Source organism: Stenella coeruleoalba (genome assembly GCF_951394435.1).
Source record: "Stenella coeruleoalba genome assembly, chromosome: 1".
NCBI classification, from domain to species: domain Eukaryota; kingdom Metazoa; phylum Chordata; class Mammalia; order Artiodactyla; family Delphinidae; genus Stenella; species Stenella coeruleoalba.
The window spans coordinates 111,522,813-111,539,921 of NC_137169.1; the positions used below are offsets into that span (position 1 = coordinate 111,522,813).

Genomic DNA, 17,109 nt, shown 5'->3' on the forward strand with positions numbered 1-17,109 from the left:
AGAGGTTGCTAACGGAGACCTAGGTGCTATCAGAGTTCATGTCCCCTTCCCCATGTCTGATCTCTCTCATATTCAAGGGAAACTGTGCTCCTTTAGCCAGGACCCCTCCATGTTCATAAGGGAATTCCAGGCCCTAACTATAACCTTTGACTTAACTTGGCCAGATATCCACGTGGTCCTAGCTACCTGCTGCATCACGAGGAAAATGCCAGGATCTGGGCTGTGGCTCAGGCCTGGGCAGATGAGGCACACGCTCGAAATCCTAATGAGAACCGAGCAGGGGCAGAGGCAGTCCCACGGGCAGACGCAAGATGGAGATACCAGGAAAATAAAAATGGGCCAGCAGGAGGGCTCACTAGGAGACATTACACGACTACCTGTCTACTAGAAGGTATGAAAAAGGCAATCATCAAACCTGTCAATTATAATAAACTCAGAGAAGTCACACGGGAACCCTCTGAGAATCTGGCCCTTTTTCAGGCCCAATTAGTCGAGGCTATGAGGAAATACACCAGCCTAGACCCTGAGACCCCTGAAGGTCAGGCTGTACTTGCAGTTCACTTTGTAAGCCAGGCATCCCCAAGCATAAAACAGAAATTACAGAAACTAGAGCAAGGGCCACAAACCCCATTTTCTGTCCTACTTGACACGGCCTTGAAGGTTTTTAACAATAGGGAGGAGGCTTCTAGGAACAGACGAGAACTGAGAGAGGAGGAAAAATTAAAACGACACACTCAGTATATGGCTCTTGCCATTACTCAGTCCCTCCCACAACAGGGACCCACGGGAGCCCCTCTCCCATCTCAGAAACCACCGTGGACCTGCTACCAATGCAGTCAGCAGGGGCACACTGTCAGGAACTGCCACACCCCACCACCCGATATCAGACGCCCTTATCATCAAAAGGGCCAACTGGAAGAGGAGTTGTCCCTGCCGCCCTCAAGCTGGTAGGCCAATTCCACAACCACCCAACACTCGGGGTTTTTCGGTCCCAGCCCCCGTGGGCCGAGGTCAAAACCAATTACCCCTGTCAGTGGTAATTGACTACCAGGAGCAAGAACCGGATTGCACTGTAGATCTGGGGCTCCTGGATGTGGATGACTGAAGGTGTCTGAGGCTCAACCTACAGGACCCTATGTTCCCCATAAGACTGGAGGAGCCCCGGGTAACCCTGGATGTGGCAGGGGCTAATATAACCTTTCTAATTGACACAGGGGCTACTTATTCAGCCCTGACTTCCTTCTCTGGTCCCACTCGCCATTGTCCCACTGGTCGTTCCTCGATCCTCCTAACAGGGTGGGAACAGGCTCAGCAGGACTCTTAAACTCTATTTTCACTGCCCAACAGCTCTCTTTTGAACTCACACAACAGATTGCCAACCTAGCAGCTCAAATTAACATGCTACAAGAACAAATAAATTCTCTAACAGGAGTGGTTTTACAAAATAGAAGAGCTCAGGACCTCCTAACCGCTTATCAGGGAGGGACTTGTGCAGTGTTAAAGGAAGATTGCTGTTTTTTGGTTAATCAATCAGGCAAGGTCCAGACCGATTTTCGGGCCATGTATTTTTAACCTCCTTGTTAAGTTTGTCTCTTCCAGAATACAAATGGTGATGCAACAAAAACACCGGCCAGACAACACTCGTACAACCCCTTGAACAAGCCGCCATCACTTTACATGGGGCCCACACTCCTCCCTAGATACACCCTGACAGAGAGCAGGCAACGGGAACCCAGGGCCCCATGATGCCCCTGCTCAGCAGGAAGCAGCCAGAGAGTTTGTCACCCCTTCTCACAAAGGGGTTCCAGAATGCCTGAGAGGCAATTAGGCAGTTAGGTAGATATGAGCAGGGTACCCAATAGGGCCAAGGAATTGGCCCTATAAATAGAAGGGGGAATGTGGTGCTCCAAGGACAATGATGCTTCAAGGACAAAGACTGACCCTGCATGAAAAAGTTGCAGCGTTACACCCCCTACCAGACTCTTAAATCGCCCTCCCCACTATGTTGAGATGGTTATGAAATTCCTGAGCCCACCTGGCCAACACCCACCTGGGCAACGGAACCTGTCTCAAATAAGGAAAGGCATCTGGGCTGTCCCACTCTCACCAGATAGAAGGAAGGTGTAAGTGCCTCAGCCAATCAGTAAACGAAATTTTCACCCCGGACCATTCTTTTGTTTTCTGGCTATAAAAACTGATCAATAGCACATGTTCGGGCCGACTCTCCCAGACTGCTAGGAAGTCGGCCTGCTGTTCTGGCAGCAACCCTTCCATCTAATAAATTCTATCTTATTTCATCCTGCCTCGTGTCTGGAAATTCTTTTTCAACCCGCCTTAGGACCACAACAATGAGAGCTTGTTAAATGCAGATCTCAGGCCCCACCCAAACCGCATGAATCCTGTAGATTTAAACAGCATATTAAGAAGGCTCCCATGGGGACTTTCCTGGTTAAGAATCTGCCTGCCAATGCCGGGGACGTGGGTTTGAGCCCTGGTCTGGGAAGATCCCACACGCTGCGGGGCAACTAACCCCTTGTGCCACAACTACTGAGCCCGCGCCTAGAGCCCATGCTCTGCAACAAGAGAAGCCGCTGCAATAAGCCCTCACACCGCACAACTAGAGTAAAGCCTGCGCGCACCAACAAAGACCCAACGCAGCCAAATAAATAAATAATTTAAAAATAAAAAATGAAAAGGCCCCCAGATGATTCGTAGGAGCGTTAAAGTTTAAGAAGTACTTTTAAACAACCTCTCCCAGTTAATTGGTCTTGGAGGTACGAGTGAGGGCGGCGACTAGGGAGTGCCACGTGTCCACTTTGGATTCTCACATTATCCTAGCTTCCTCTTATTTCACTTGCTTCTGGTCTAAAAGTACTTCTTGGGGCTTCCCTGGTGGCGCAGTTGTTGAGAGTCCGCCTGCCGATGCACGGGACATGGGTTCGTGGCCCGGTCCGGGAAGATCCCACATGCCGCAGAGCGGCTGGGCCCGTGAGCCGTAGCCGCTGAGCCTGCGCGTCCGGAGCCTGTGCTCCGCAACGGGAGAGGCCACAACAGTGAGAGGCCCGCGTACCGCAAAAAAAAAAAAAAAAAAGAGGTTTCGGTAATTAGCTTTGCTGTTTATAACAGAGACAAATGAAAGTTCCACACACTAAAAGGTCACCTCCAGGATCTTGCTACCTCCCAGGCAATGCTGACAATTTTTCTTGGCTGTCCCTCCAACGTCCATTTGCCACAATATAAAATCCCCTCTGCACCAGTGCCAGCCCCCAACCCCTTAGAATAAGTCATGGTTAATGAATAACAGCATATGCATACAAGAATTTTAACACAGAGGTTAGAGTCAAGCCCCTCTTTACTTCCAGCACGAGACTGGAGCACCCCAAAGTCCTTAAAGAACCTCCAACCACCACCACTCATTTCACTCCAGACTCCTCAAGCCCAGCTCTGAGAGAAAAGCCCCGCCCCCCAACTAAGGCCCGGCCCCCATGTTTCCGGGCGAGGGGTGACCACGTGGTTGTCGCCAATAACAACCCAGCACTACTCCCGCCCTCTAGCTAAAGCTCGAGAGCGATAGTCGACTACACCAATTGACCCTTAAAGATTGTGTGAGCGACGACCAAAATGACCAATTAATACGAGGTAGGTAGGAGTCTAAGGCGGGACTCTGAGTACGGAAGCTACCACGGGAGGGAAGGAGAGAGGGAAAGACCCGGTGAAGGGGCAAGAGGCAGGTGAGAACCTGGAAGAGCTCAGCAGTCTGAAGCGTGGCGGGAAGAGACAGGATTCCGGGCTAGAAAGGGTGCGGAAGCCAGCAGAAGAAGGCGGCTGAGTTTTGGTCGTGGGTGGAGGGAGGGAACGCACTTAAAGGGGCCAAGGCCCAGGATAAGGTAGACATTTAAAGGAACAGATGCCCCAAAGAGAAGAGGCATTTAAAGGTGCAGATGCCCAAGATAGAGCAGACCCTAGAGGAGCCGAGCTCAGCGGACAGAAGACATTTAAAGTGGTAGGTTCGGGAGAGAAGGACATTTTAAGGAGACTAGGACCGAGCATAGAAAACATTAAAAGAGGTATGGGCTAGGGTTTGAGAACACGTTTATTAAAGGGACATGGATAAAGGAGTCGATTGTCAAGGGCGTGATGAGGAAGATTGCACTCCTGCTCTCCCCCATTGTCCTTTCTGGCTCCTCCAGGTTCCCTCGACCCCGGAACCCCAGTTCCCAGGCTATGACCCCCAGTGCCCTGTAGACCTGGCGGGCCCCGCGTGCTTGCGCCCCCTATTTGGGGGTCTGGGTGGCTACTGGAGGGCCTTGCAGAGGGGCAGAGAAGGCAGGACCATGGCATCTAGGGCCTCTGAACCTCCCCCAGGGCGCAGCGTGACGGCGGGCATCATCATTGTTGGAGATGAGATCCTCAAGGTGTGTCTGGGACAGAGGAGGGGGGAGGGGCAGCGTTCTCCTGTCCTCCGGAGCTTGCTCCACGTTCTGTTGAGGGAGGGTGAACCAGGGTGGGAGCCCCCTTGCTGCAGTAGGGTCCTGGAGTGAGTCCAATATATTGGAGGAAAAGTGACCTTCATTCTTTCAATTACTGTGTTGAAAAACTTGTAGCAAAGTCCCTACAATTTGCCAAGCACTATGGTAGGGGGAGGGGTGGCTTTACAGAAATGACAATGCATGTATTATTTCAGAGTTATATCCAACCTGTTTGGAAAATGATCCAAGGCATTCCACAGAGTAGATAAGTGAGATAGAAGGAAAGTACTAGAAGGGGGAAATTACTTCTGAATAATCAGGGAAGTCTCACTAGAGGTCATGGTGGGCATCAGGTTTGTAATAGTAATACTGAGTGCTTACTAGCGCCTGGCAGTGTGCTTATTACATCACATATGTGATTTTACTAATCCTCACAACAACTCCATGATGTGGGTACTTTTTTTTTTTCCCTGCTGAGCCGCCCGACATGTGGGATCTTAGTTCCCTGACCAGGGATCAAACCCACGCACCCTGCATTGGAAGCGCGGAGTCTTAACCACTGGACCACCAGGGAAGTCCAATGTGGGTACTTTTATTATAAATCTCAATGAATAGATTATGAGACTGAGGCTCAGAGAGGTTGAGAAACTTGCCCACAGTTGAACAGCTAGTAAGTGGTAGGTGGGGTTCCAACCTGATTCTCACTTACTCCAGAGCCCCCCTTAACCACTAAACTCTCTATAGAGAAGTAGAAGAAGATGGGGCTGGAAAAGAAGAGTGGACACACACCATAGACTCACAGCCTCAAATATTCTGCAAATGAATTTGAACTTTATTCTGTATATGGTTGGAAACAACAAATGGCTTTTGAGCCAAGAGTGATGCAATCACAGTGACACGTTAGGAAAGTTGTTCAGGAGGCATAGGGCAGAGTGCTGTGGCTGGAGGCTGGGATTCTGGCCAGGGGTCTGCCGCCACTGTCCAGGTGAAAGGTGCCAAGGACCCGTTTGGTGGCAGTAGGAACAGAGGGAAGAGAGCAAATGGAGAGACATTTCAGAAGTAGAATTGACAGCTTGAAGAACCTGACGCTGTGGACAGTGTCTGGAGATGCCATTGACCAAAGGGACAACAGCCAGGGATAGGGTGAAGATGCCCAGTAAGCACCTGGAGCCAGAGGACTAAAACTGTCAGGGTTGGTGAGGAAGTAGATGAGTTGTCCCCATACAATTGATGATTGAATCCATAAGCAGAGATGAAGGCCCAAGGGGGATCACATTACCCCTGACTCCATTCACATGGATTTTCCCACTCTTGCGCCTAGTCTGGGCTTCTGGGTAGCCCGAGGTGGTGTCCCCCAAAGAGCAGAGTGCCCCATCATCAGGCAGATGCAGCCTGATCCTTCCCCCTTTGCCCTTCATCCCTACGGCACTGACACTGTCATCTTCCCCATCTCCAATCTCGCAGGGACACACTCAGGACACCAATACCTACTTTCTGTGCCGGACACTGCGCTCCCTGGGGGTCCAGGTGTGCCGAGTCTCTGTCGTACCCGATGAGGTAGCCACCATCGCGGCTGAGGTCACGTCTTTCTCCAGCCGCTTCACCCACGTCCTTACGGCAGGGGGCATTGGCCCCACCCATGATGATGTGACCTTCGAGGCAGTAGCACAGGCCTTTGGGGACGAACTCAGGCCACACCCTGAGCTGGAAGGGGCCATCAAAGCCCTAGGGGGGGAGGGCTGGGAGAAGCTGTCACGGGTGCCCTCCTCTGCCCGCCTACATTATGGCACAGATCCTCTCACTGGCCGTCCGTTCAGATTCCCACTAGTCTCCGTCCGAAACGTCTACCTCTTCCCGGGAATTCCGGAGCTGCTGCGGCGGGTGCTGGAGGGGCTAAAGGGACTGTTTCAAAACACAGCTGTTCAGTTCCACTTGCGAGAGCTGTATGTGGCAGCTAATGAGGCCTCTATCGCCCCCATCCTGGCTGAGGCCCAGGCCCACTTTGGGCGCAGGCTTGGCCTGGGTTCCTACCCTGACTGGGGCAGCAACTACTATCAGGTGAAGCTGACACTGGACTCGGAGGAAGAAGGGCCCCTGGAGGAATGCCTGGCCTACCTGACTGCCCGTCTGCCCCAGGGATCGCTGGTCCCCTACGTACCCAACGCCGTGGAGCAGGCCAGTGAGGCCGTGTACAAACTCACTGAGTCAGGTAGGGGCCTCCTGGGGGAGGGGCAGCATACACCAGACCTTTGGTGCCACCCTCAGTCTCAGGAATGCAGGGGCTGTTGGAGGCTTCCCCCAGATCCAGGAGAAGGTAGAAGATAGCTACAGCTGATTCATTCATTCTTCCAATAAATATCAATTGAGTACCTCCTTTCAGCAACACTGTGCTGGCTGTTGGGGGTATAACTCAACAAGACAGAGGTATGCCCTATTCTGGACAAGGAGTTTAACAGGAGAGGGAGATGTTAAACAGGTAATCGTGCATGAGGTGTCAGTGATGGGGGGTCTCCATAGCAGGGAGATCAGCCTTGATGCGGGGTCCAAGAAGGCTTCTCTGGGCGAGTGACATATAAGCTGAGTGCTAAGGAGGATTTGGTCAGACCAGGAGGTAGGCAAGAGTAAACAGTGTGAGAGAGGGTCTGAAAGGAAGCAGCATGAGATTTAGGAGAATGGAAAGAAACCAGGACCTCCAGAGGGAAGACACTGAGGTGAAGAGTGCCATGAGGTGTGGCTGAATGACAGGCTGGGGGCAGACTGCAGGGCCGAGTGGGCAGATGAAGGCATAGGGAACACTGGGAAGATATGGAAGGGTTTTAAGCAAGGGCAACTTGGCCCCCACTGCCCTTTGACCACTGCCCTTTGACAGTCATATGTCTCTATCTGATGCCCTCTTCCCTGGCTGGCTGGCAGGGTCTTCTCTGAGAGAAAAGGTGGCAGGCGCCCTACAGACCATTGAGACTGCCCTGGCTCAGTACAGCCTCACCCAGCTCTGCGTGGGATTCAACGGGGGCAAGGACTGCACCGCCCTCCTGCACCTCTTCCATGCCGCTGTGCAGAAGTGAGCCAACCCCCTAGAGGCAAGACCCCAGAGATAGATTGGCCCCATCCTCTAGTTCCCCATCCTAAGAAGCAGGGAGGAAAGGGGGTGTCTGGGTGGGGTTTGGGAGGATGGTAGCCATAGTGACCTCTCAGTTCCATTCCCCCACCATATTTATTGAGCGTCTGACACCTGCCTGGCGCGGGGTATGGACGTGCAAGCCACCGTCCCCGACAACAGGGTGGTCACAGTCCTGTCGGGGAGGTAAGGCTTACATACTGGAAACAGGAGTGTATGCTCCAGATTTGAGAGGTAAGAGGTCAGAGTGGGCTTCCCAGACGAAGTGGGTTCTGATGGATGGGAAGGATGAGGAAAGGAGCGAAGGGGAGGGTGTCCATCCCAGGGGCCAAAAGGCAAGCTCTCTGGAGAGCATTTCCCTGCCCGTCCTGGCAAGCCAATGGATTCTGCTCCCTCCCCAGGAAATACCCTGATGCTCAAGAGCCCCTCCAGATCCTGTATATCCGCAGCATCTCCCCTTTCCCTGAGCTGGAGCAGTTTCTACAGGACACCATCAAGAGGTACTAGGGACCTGAAGGTTTGGGCTCCAAGAGGGGCTTGGCAGGGCCCACTCTTGACTCCCACTGCTCTTCCTCAGGTACAGTCTGCAGGTGCTGGAGGCTGAGGGTGACATGAAGCAGGCCCTGAGCGAGCTGCGGGCACAGCATCCCCAGCTGGAGGCTGTGCTGATGGGCACCCGCCGCACCGACCCCTACTCCTGCAGCCTCGGCCCCTTCAGTCCCACTGACCCAGGGTGGCCTTCATTCATGCGCATCAACCCGCTACTGGTATCAGGGAAGGGGATTTATCGCCTTCAGTCTCGTGCCCCCTATCAGTCATTGCTCCTTGGCTACCTGAGGTGGGGGAGGTTAGGCCCTGGGGCTTGGATGAAACAGCCCCATCATCCAGGGGAGGCTGTGCTATTTGTTCGTTCAGCCTTTTGAGCAATTTTTATCGAGCACTAATTCAACGGCAGGCATCCTGCTTTCTCCTGTGGACAGAACAATGACTTAGACCTGTGCTGTCTGATATGGTAGCCATGAGCCATTTATTTACACTCAAATTGTAATTAATTGAAATGAAATACAAATTGCTAAAAAAAAAAAACTGAATTGTATACTTTAGAAGGGTGAGTTTCATGGCATGTGAATAACTCAATTTTTAAATTACAATTCAAAATTCAGTTCTTTAGTTCTACTAACAACATGTCAAGCAACCACCATGTTAGCACAAATAAAGAACATTTCCATCATTGCAGAAAGTTCTACTGGACAGCACAGGCTTACACAGACATAGATATCCTCTCCCTGTCCTGGAACTTAGATGCCAGTGGAGGGTGGGTTGAGAAATGGAGAGGGACAGGATAAAAGCTTTCTCTTTCTTATTGGTTGGCCTACACAGAGCAAGATGTACCAGAGAATTGGGTAGCAGGCCCTCCCTCAGAGGCCAAGGGAGCCGAAGAGCCCCGGATAGTCCCCTTCCCAGGTGGCAGTGGGTAGGTGTGGGAAAGGAAAGTATGTGTGACTCTTCTCTGACTCTGACCTCCCAGGACTGGACCTACAGAGACATCTGGGACTTTCTGCGTCAACTGTTTGTCCCATACTGTATCCTGTATGACCAAGGGTAAGGGATTTGGAGGAAGAGGATGGGTGTGTGGAAGATGTGAGGGTGCTGGGACTGGAGAGCCGAGCCCACCACACTCACCCATGCCCTCCATTCCCATTCCCCCGCCCCACCAAGCTATACGTCACTGGGGAGCCGGGAGAACACGGTGCGGAACCCAGCCCTGAAGTGCCCGAACCCAGGAGGACAGCCCACCTACCGTCCAGCCTACCTGCTTGAGAACGAAGACGAGGAGCGGAACTCCCGCACGTGACCTCCCACTCCTGCCCTGTCCAGGAGGAAGGGAAGGGGACCATCCTGGGGTCTAACCTGTCAATAAACCACCTCTCCTGTGCCTGTTGCTCTGGCTGTGTCTTCCTGCTTCAGGGGACGAGAGAAGCAGAAGTGGGCCAGGCCCTGGCAGCTCGGAGCCCTCAGTGCTCACTTTGGGGCGGCGGGGGAGAGAGGAGGCTGGAAAGGAGCTCTCATTGATGATTTTCAGTGCCAGCCTCAGCTGGAGCCCACCAGAGGGCAGGAGCAGGGAGCAGTGCCAACCCCTGGGGGAAGGGGTAACTGGGCAGGGCAGCCAGGGCTTCGAGACCCAGGCTGGAGGAAGGGAAGCTGAGCTGGCCTGGCTGTGGAGGATGAAAGATGGAGTGGCCAGGCCCTCCTCCTACTAACCCCACCCCACCATCCCTGGGCACAGGGGCTGACTCAGCCCATTCTCAGGCCCAGAACTTTCCCTGTCCTAGACCCTGGGGCCTTTGTCCCCACAGTCATGAGGTCTGAAGGGGGTGGGGACAATGTTGATAAAAGGCACTAGAGGCAGCTCCCACACCCTTCCTCAGAGCTGCTGCCCACATGCAGTCCCGGATACAGCCCCTAGCCCAGGCCCTGCCCTTCTCCCTTGGAGGAGTTCTGCGAGACACTGGACTCCGGGTGCCTGTCATGAAGACGGGCACAGGGTGGGAGGGCCTGCAGCGGACCCTGAAGGAAGTCGCCTACATCCTCCTCTGCTGCTGGTGTATCAAGGAGCTGCTGGATTAATGGCAGCAGGGAGCTGCCTCCTCCCCGCTGGCACCATGGCCAGCATCGCTCAGGTGGGCAGGGTAGGGCAAACAGACAGGAGGCATGGCTGCAGCTTCTGTGGCGGAGCCTGCCTCTCAGCTTCCCATTCTCTTTTTTAGCACCCAGCCCAACCCCCATCAAGACTCCTGGGGCCAGCTGTGCTTGACCAAGGACGGGCCACAAACAATGAGTGAAGTGTGATCCTGCTTTGAGTTTGTGCCATCTGTCAGACCTGCCTCATCTCTCGGCCTCTATTCCCAGGCCCCACCTCCAGTGCACCTCTGGTGCACAGGAGCTTGGCCTGCTGGCTAGGACCCCAGTCAGACTGCAGCAGAACCTGGCACTCCTCCAAGCCTGGTACAGTGAGCCCACCGGCCCAGATGGCTGATCTCACCATACCCTCTTAGTACCAGGAATGGGCTGCCCCCAGTATCTCTGTATGAGAATCACTGAACTGTATGTATAATAAATAAGCCTTGAGACCAAAAGTTCTAAATGTCTACAGGGAAGTCAGAAAAAGTCAGCACTGGAAGAGTCTGGGAACCAAGGAGGGAAGGAAGTTTTCCTGGATAGAACAGAATGAAAGCCAGGTTTCCTGACTCACTGGTGCCTGGGTGGGGAGGGCGTTGGGTAGAAAGGCCAGGTTCCTCCCAACTTGTAGACAGGGAGGAGTCCAGCTTGGGTGGGGTCTTCTTCTGTGAGGCCCTGTGTGTAAGGATGGGAACCCAAATAGAAGACCTGGTCTGGCCAGCTCCCTGCCCCTGAAGATCTTGGGGAAAGCACTGAGCTGGTGCTAGTTCCCAGCTTACGGAGGAAGTCCGGCCCTGCTCCTCTAGCTCACACACAAACCTGCAAGAGAAAGCCACCTGTATGGCCACACAGGTCCCTCAGGTTTATGACAGTGCATAGGACACAAACAGCCAGAATGAGCAGAATTGACTCTTCACTTCCCCTCGGCAGCCACCAACACATGCTCTCCCTGAATCACTCCCAGTGGTAGGCACACACCAGCCATTTACATCGTCTTGTTCCTGCATAATGACATGCCCACTCACAGCCCCCAATGACCTCAGAGCCAGCCAGTGTCCCTGGGATCTCTACCCAGCATTCCCTGGGGCCCAGTTATGCCCTCCCCCCTCCATCCTGTCCTGGGACACTGGCCTGGAGGTGGTGTATGTGGCCCTCCCTCACTGCCAGGGACCAGCTCTTCCTCAGACTTCTTAGTTAACTCCTTTTTCTCTGGGCTTATTTTCTTTTTCTTGCTTTCTCTCTCTCTCTCTTTCTTTTTCTTTCTTTCTTTTTTTTTTTTTTTTTGTCAAAGTAATATATGCCTAATAAACTCTGATAGTAAAAATTATCTCCCTCCCACACCTATCCCCCAGCTCTCCTGCCTGGAGGTAACCATGGTGACCAGTATCTTGGACAGCATTCCAGAGATAGTCTATGCATATACTGCATCGTCATTCATTTTTTTTTTTTTTAGTTTTTTATTTTAATTTAAGTATAGTTGATTTACAGTATTATATTAGTTTCTGGTGTACAACACAGTGATTCAAAATTTTTACAGATTATACTCCATTTAAAGTTATTATAAAATATTGGCTATATTCCCTGTGCTATACAATATATTCTTGTAACTTATTTATTTTATACACAGTAGTTTGTACCTCTTAATCCCCTACCTCTCTCTTGCCCCTCCCCCTTCACTCTCCACTAGTAACCACTAGCTTGTTCTCTATATCTGTGAGTCCATTCTGTTTTGTTATATTCATTCGTTTTATTTTTTAGATTCCACATGTAAGTGATAACATACAGTATTTGTATTTCTCTGTCTGACTTATTCATTAAGCATAATACCTTCCAGGTTCATCCATGTTTTTGCAAATAGCAAAACATTTATTCTTTCATTTAACAAATATTATTGAGCATCTGCTATATGCCCATCTGGCTGATTTGAATACAGCAGTGAACAAAATAGATCCCTGTATTCATGGAGTTTACATTCTGGTGGGTAGAGACAGAAAATAAAATATAAACATTAAAAAATAAGTACATTGATGTTACTAGGTGATAGGTTCTATAGAAAAAGAGAAAGTCAAGCTAAGGATGGGAGTGGAGGCAGGCCTAGTAGGCCATGGTAAGAACTTGAGATTTTATGCTGAGTAAAATGAGGAACTGTTGCAGGCAGTTGAGCATAAACTGATTTTTTATTTAAAAGGCTCACACTGGCTGCTGGGTTGAGAATAGACTTTAGAGGACCAAGGGTAGGATAGTAGAGACCTTTTAGGAGGTCATGGGCACAATCGGGGCCAGACATGTTGGTGGCTCAGAGCAGGCTTACAGCAATAGCAGTAGGGAGAAGTGGCTGCATTTACATATACTTATACTTCTAGTTAATAACATACTCTATACCCTGTTCTGTACCTTGCTATCTTCCCTTCACATACCTCGTACAGGAGTCCACATCAGTATATTTAGAGCCTGCCCATTCTTTTGTACAGCAGTATGGTACTCTATAGTACTCCAACTTAAGGTTATTTCTTATCCCTGGCAGCCCCTCTTTAGACATCCACAAAATGCAGGTCAGTGTTCTTGCCTGGTGCCTTCAGAGCCCCAGGGCACAGCAGTGAGAAGGTCCTGAATCCAAGGAGAGAGAGGTTAGTGGTAGAGATGGACACAGAATTCAACTTCCCATCTGAATTTGGAGTTCCCTCTCCCCCTCATAGCCTGCACCCTGCTTGGCCAACCCCAGCCCTTCCCTGACTCAAGCTCTAGACATTTGCCTCCTTTTCCTTTCTTAGACCTCACTCCTACCAAGCTGGGGCAGTGCCTGGAGGTGGATCCTGAAGTCTGAGCGTTCTGACTTTGCCAGGGGAGGGGATGTCTGGCAAGGGCTACTGGGGAAGTAGTAGGGGTGGAAGGCAGGGCCTGTGATTGTGGCAGGTGGTCGGAGCTGAAGAGGGGAGAGAAGTCGTGACTGCCAGTAGCCCAAGGAGAGTGTCAGAGCTGGAAAGAGAGTGTCAGAACCCTGAAAGTGGAAAGACTGAGGAGAGGGATGGGGAGGATAACAAAAACCTCATATACCATTCCAGAGCCCTTTTCAGCTACAGAGTGTGCGAGCGTTACAAAAGTCCACTTCAAAAGTAGGCAGGACAGGGCTTCCCTGGTGGCGCAGTGGTTGAGAGTATGCCTGCTGATGCAGGGGACATGGGTTCATGCCCCAGTCCGGGAGGATCCCACATGCCAAGGAGCGGCTGGGCCCGTGAGCCATGGCCGCTGAGCCTGCACATTCGGAGCCTGTGCTCCGTAACGGGAGAGGCCACAACAGTGAGAGGCCCGCGTATCACAAAAAAAAAAAAAAAAGTAGTTAGGATGAGGGCAATTGTCCCATCTTAACATGAAGGAACAAGCCCAGAGAGGTGTGGTGACCTCTCCAAAGTCATATGAACAGCACACTGCAGTAGGGTAGTCATTTAGTGAACCCAGATTCTCTCATCTCAAATTCAGGGCTTCTCTCCTGCCTTCCTCTTCTGAACTGGTGCTTGGGATGGTAGCCTAAGTGGCCTGGGAGGCAGGGCCAGGCTAGCAGAAATGTGGAAGGGACTATCCACCCCTATTCTGCACCCACTCCATGATTTCCCACTTCACCTCAACCCTAATCTCCCCTTGTTCTTGATTTCCCCCGCGCTCATTTGGGAGGCCCAGCTACGCCCTTTTCATGTAAGCCACAAAGCCAGGAGATGGTTCCCTGGACTACACCTCCCCACTGGTCTAGAAGGGAAAGTGAGATGTGGCAGCTTCCCTGCAATGTTCTCTTCCCAACTAGAGTAAGTTCAGGTTTTAAGTGTCCAAACTACTGTCTCAAGAACTCACTGGAGGGGGATGAGGGGAGCAATAAAGGAAGATGTGCAGGCACCTAGACAGGGAGGGATGGGTAAGATCTCATTTACCCTTCGGCGCCCCGGAGCCCTCTAGTGGCCACAAGGGGTAGGGGACTGGGCGGGGTAAAACAGGGAAGGAGACCAGGCAGAACTGGAAGTGACCCCCAAGTACGACAGCATGCGGAGGAGCGGCCTGATATCCAGGATTCCCAGCTGATTACGTCGAATATAAGACCGTCAGTGGTGTGCAGAAGCTGGAGGAGAGGGGTCAAGAGAAGTGGTCTGAGGAGCCATGCGCAATAAACTGGATATTATAGTAATAATCTTGGGAGGGTCCCACGTTTTCCCAGCTAAACTGAAAGACGGGCAGAAAGGGGAGTGTGGCAGTTGTTTCACTAGCTCCAGAGCGCAGACCTCCAAGGGCGTACGCTCTTATTTGCGTCCCTATTTGCATCTCGTTTGCATATGAGTTATTTCCCCTTCAAAAGGCATTAGTCCTTTCTCAGTTATGCCCAGCTGAGACTGTCTACTCCAGTCTTTGCCAGCCTTGGGGGCATACCCATTCTTCTGGCCATTCTCTGACCCCTCTGACCTCCGCCCCTCAGTATCCTCAGGTCGTTCTTTCTCAACCCTTTACCTACCTCAGCTTCAAAGCAGCGACCCGGCTTCTCGAGCCGGGGGACCTGCGCCGCCTGGTGGCTGTCCGGAGGAGGCTGAGGGCAGAGGGGTTCAGTTTCGCCTTCTCTGGGACGTGGAGTTTTGGAAAATGTTCCCCCGAGCTTCCTGAGGCTAAATTTATCTCCCCCGGCCCTGGGGGGCGCAGAGATCCCGGCGACGATTAGCGCTGCGCGACACCGGGCTCCCGCCCAGAGGCCCGGAATAGGCGCCGAGTTATAAATAGTGCAGCCCGCAGGTGTGGGGGGAGTCGGCGGGAGGGGGGCAACCCTGGCAGCCACGGCTCCTTCAGGTGGGTTGGGCGGTCGCGGTGGGGGCGCCGGGGGGCGGCAGGGCTGCGGTCTGAGCGCCCCCAGCGGTTTCCTGGGCGGCGGGTTTTTCGAGGGAAGCGGAGGCAGCCGGGGGAAGGCGGAGAGCGGGGAAGAGGTGGGCGCCGAAGCTGATGCGCCGCTTCCAGCTCAGCCCCCCACATTCCAAAGCAGGCCCCTAGACCCACTCACTCAGGACCCCGCCCAGTCACAGCCTTGCCTTTCTTCCCGCCAGAAGCCCTCTCTCCTCCAGGCTCTGCAAACATCCAGCTCCTCTGCAGCTCAACCTTGGCGCACGTGGCCCGGCCTAGGCACCTGGCCCTCACCCCGAATCGCTGTCCCAACCCCAGGTGTGCAGTTCTCCCTAAAAGGGGTTAACTCCCGGCCTGGGCGTTCATCCTTCTCTTTGGTCAACCACCTCACTCTCCGGGTATTTACCCACCTCCTGCCACACAAAATTAAGGTCTAGTTGGTCGCCTGAAGACCAACTGAACGTGCGGATCTTGGACGCTCCCCGATCCCCTGGAGGGCCCTTGGAGAGCCCACACCTGCCCTCCAGTTCCCAGTTCCAGTCCAGGCCTAGTGGCGGGGCAGGGGTGGCGGCAGGCCCCAGGGGCCAGGCTGGGGTTTCGTGGGAGAGGGCGGGGCCCCCAGTCAGCGTTTCTTGGCCGACGCGGTCTCAGTGGTTTGGCGAGGTAAGGGCCCGGGAGTTGGGGGTTAGGCGGGAATTTCAAAGTCGGGGTTCCCCACTCCGACTTCTGAGCGAGGGAGCTTTGTGGACCAGAAGAGAACGTGGGAGGGGGCGTCACTGAGAAACTAACAGGAGGTTCCCGGACTCTCGAGACTCAAGTGAGGAATGGCATTCCAGCCACTGAAAAATCCAGGTGGGATCCAACAAGACGCCTGAGGCGACCCCCAGGGATGGGGGACATGGCGAGCCCGCTGTTCGCTTCTCTATACCTATGGGCTGATGCCAAGGCGCCCTCCCTTCTATTGCCTCTAGAGGCCCTGGCTCTACCCTCCCCGAGCCACTTTCCCGCCCCCCTTTTCCTCGGCCATGCCCTCTCCACCCCGAAGCAGCCCCCTCTCAATTTCACTTGTGCTTCTGGCACTGCCGTCTTGCCCCTGGCACGGCCCTTCTCCAGGCTAGCGCGACCCCGAGCTGGGGAAGGGAGGGAAAATCCCTGGCCTGGACCCCGCCGGCTTCGGGCGCTCGCGAACCAGAATCTGTCCGGCGGGGCCGAGAAGAAAACCCGGAGCAGTGACCAGCCTCGGGACCCAAGAGGGACAGGGACGATAGGAAAACCTGGAGCGGATTACCCGAGCGGGAGAGACCCATGCCTGCTACTGCTACCCCCTCCTTCCTAGAGCCCCCCTAAATCTACAGTGAGATAATGTCTGGGGTGGGGGGCTGTTTGGTTTGGCCTGGGCCCTCAGGGGCGCCTCACACTTTCCGCCCCTGGCTGGGGAGCAGGGCAGCGGCCCCGAGGCTGAGTCACGGCCGGAGGGAGAGAGAGGGAGGGACCGGGACTCCGCCCCTCCCCCTGCTCGGGGATCCCGGGTCAGCCCGGGTGAGGGCCAGGGCCCCCCTGGCGCCGCCTATTGTGGTCCAACAGGTTGAGCTGGTGTCCCGCGGAGCCACCTGCTGGAAAGGGAGGGAGGCCCTCTGCGGAGGGGGCTGGGGTTGGAGAAAGCAAGTTCGACCCGGTTCGGCCCGGCCGGCCTCGGGGAGCGGAACCTGGCCCGCCGGAGCCGGATTTGAATCAGTTTTACACTAGTGGGAGGGGCTCTTTGGGGTACGTAGCGCCGCAGGCCCAGTTGGAAGCGTCCCAAACAGGCTACCTTCCTCAGTTGGGGGGCACTGAAGTACCCATCCTGATCTCCCCCCCAAGTCCACATACACATCGTAAAACACTCAGACCCCTCTCGCCTCCCAGGTCTCTGAGCGAACCCAAGTCCAGAGGTCCCTCCTTCGCGGAGACTCAGTTTCTCCACTTCGGGAACAGCGG

At 53.6% G+C, this 17,109-nt stretch overlaps 2 protein-coding genes across 4 annotated transcripts; both read left to right on the forward strand.

Annotated features, from left to right (window-relative positions):
* The first annotated feature begins 3,682 nt into the window (after nt 1-3,682).
* FLAD1 (flavin adenine dinucleotide synthetase 1) lies at nt 3,683-9,557 on the forward strand. Of its 3 annotated transcripts, none has more exons than XM_079926713.1 (8): nt 3,683-3,731; nt 4,191-4,415; nt 5,934-6,678; nt 7,383-7,530; nt 7,989-8,087; nt 8,165-8,354; nt 9,116-9,189; nt 9,307-9,557. In XM_079926713.1, exons 2-8 carry the CDS (start codon nt 4,335-4,337, stop codon nt 9,440-9,442), a joined length of 1,473 nt encoding a protein of 490 aa, XP_079782839.1. In that variant the 5' UTR covers nt 3,683-3,731; nt 4,191-4,334; the 3' UTR covers nt 9,443-9,557. The 3 variants fall into 3 exon arrangements, with proteins under 3 accessions (XP_079782839.1, XP_079782837.1, XP_079782838.1); XM_079926711.1 differs by lacking the exon at nt 3,683-3,731 and adding an exon at nt 3,948-4,003; XM_079926712.1 differs by lacking the exon at nt 3,683-3,731 and having other exon boundaries at nt 4,019-4,415.
* A 165-nt stretch (nt 9,558-9,722) lies between these two features.
* Nucleotides 9,723-10,927, forward strand: LENEP (lens epithelial protein). The gene is made up of 2 exons (XM_079926735.1): nt 9,723-10,268; nt 10,356-10,927. The coding sequence occupies exon 1, from the start codon at nt 10,030-10,032 to the stop codon at nt 10,213-10,215; it is 186 nt and encodes a 61-aa protein (XP_079782861.1). The 5' UTR covers nt 9,723-10,029; the 3' UTR covers nt 10,216-10,268; nt 10,356-10,927.
* Nucleotides 10,928-17,109: the final 6,182 nt, after the last annotated feature.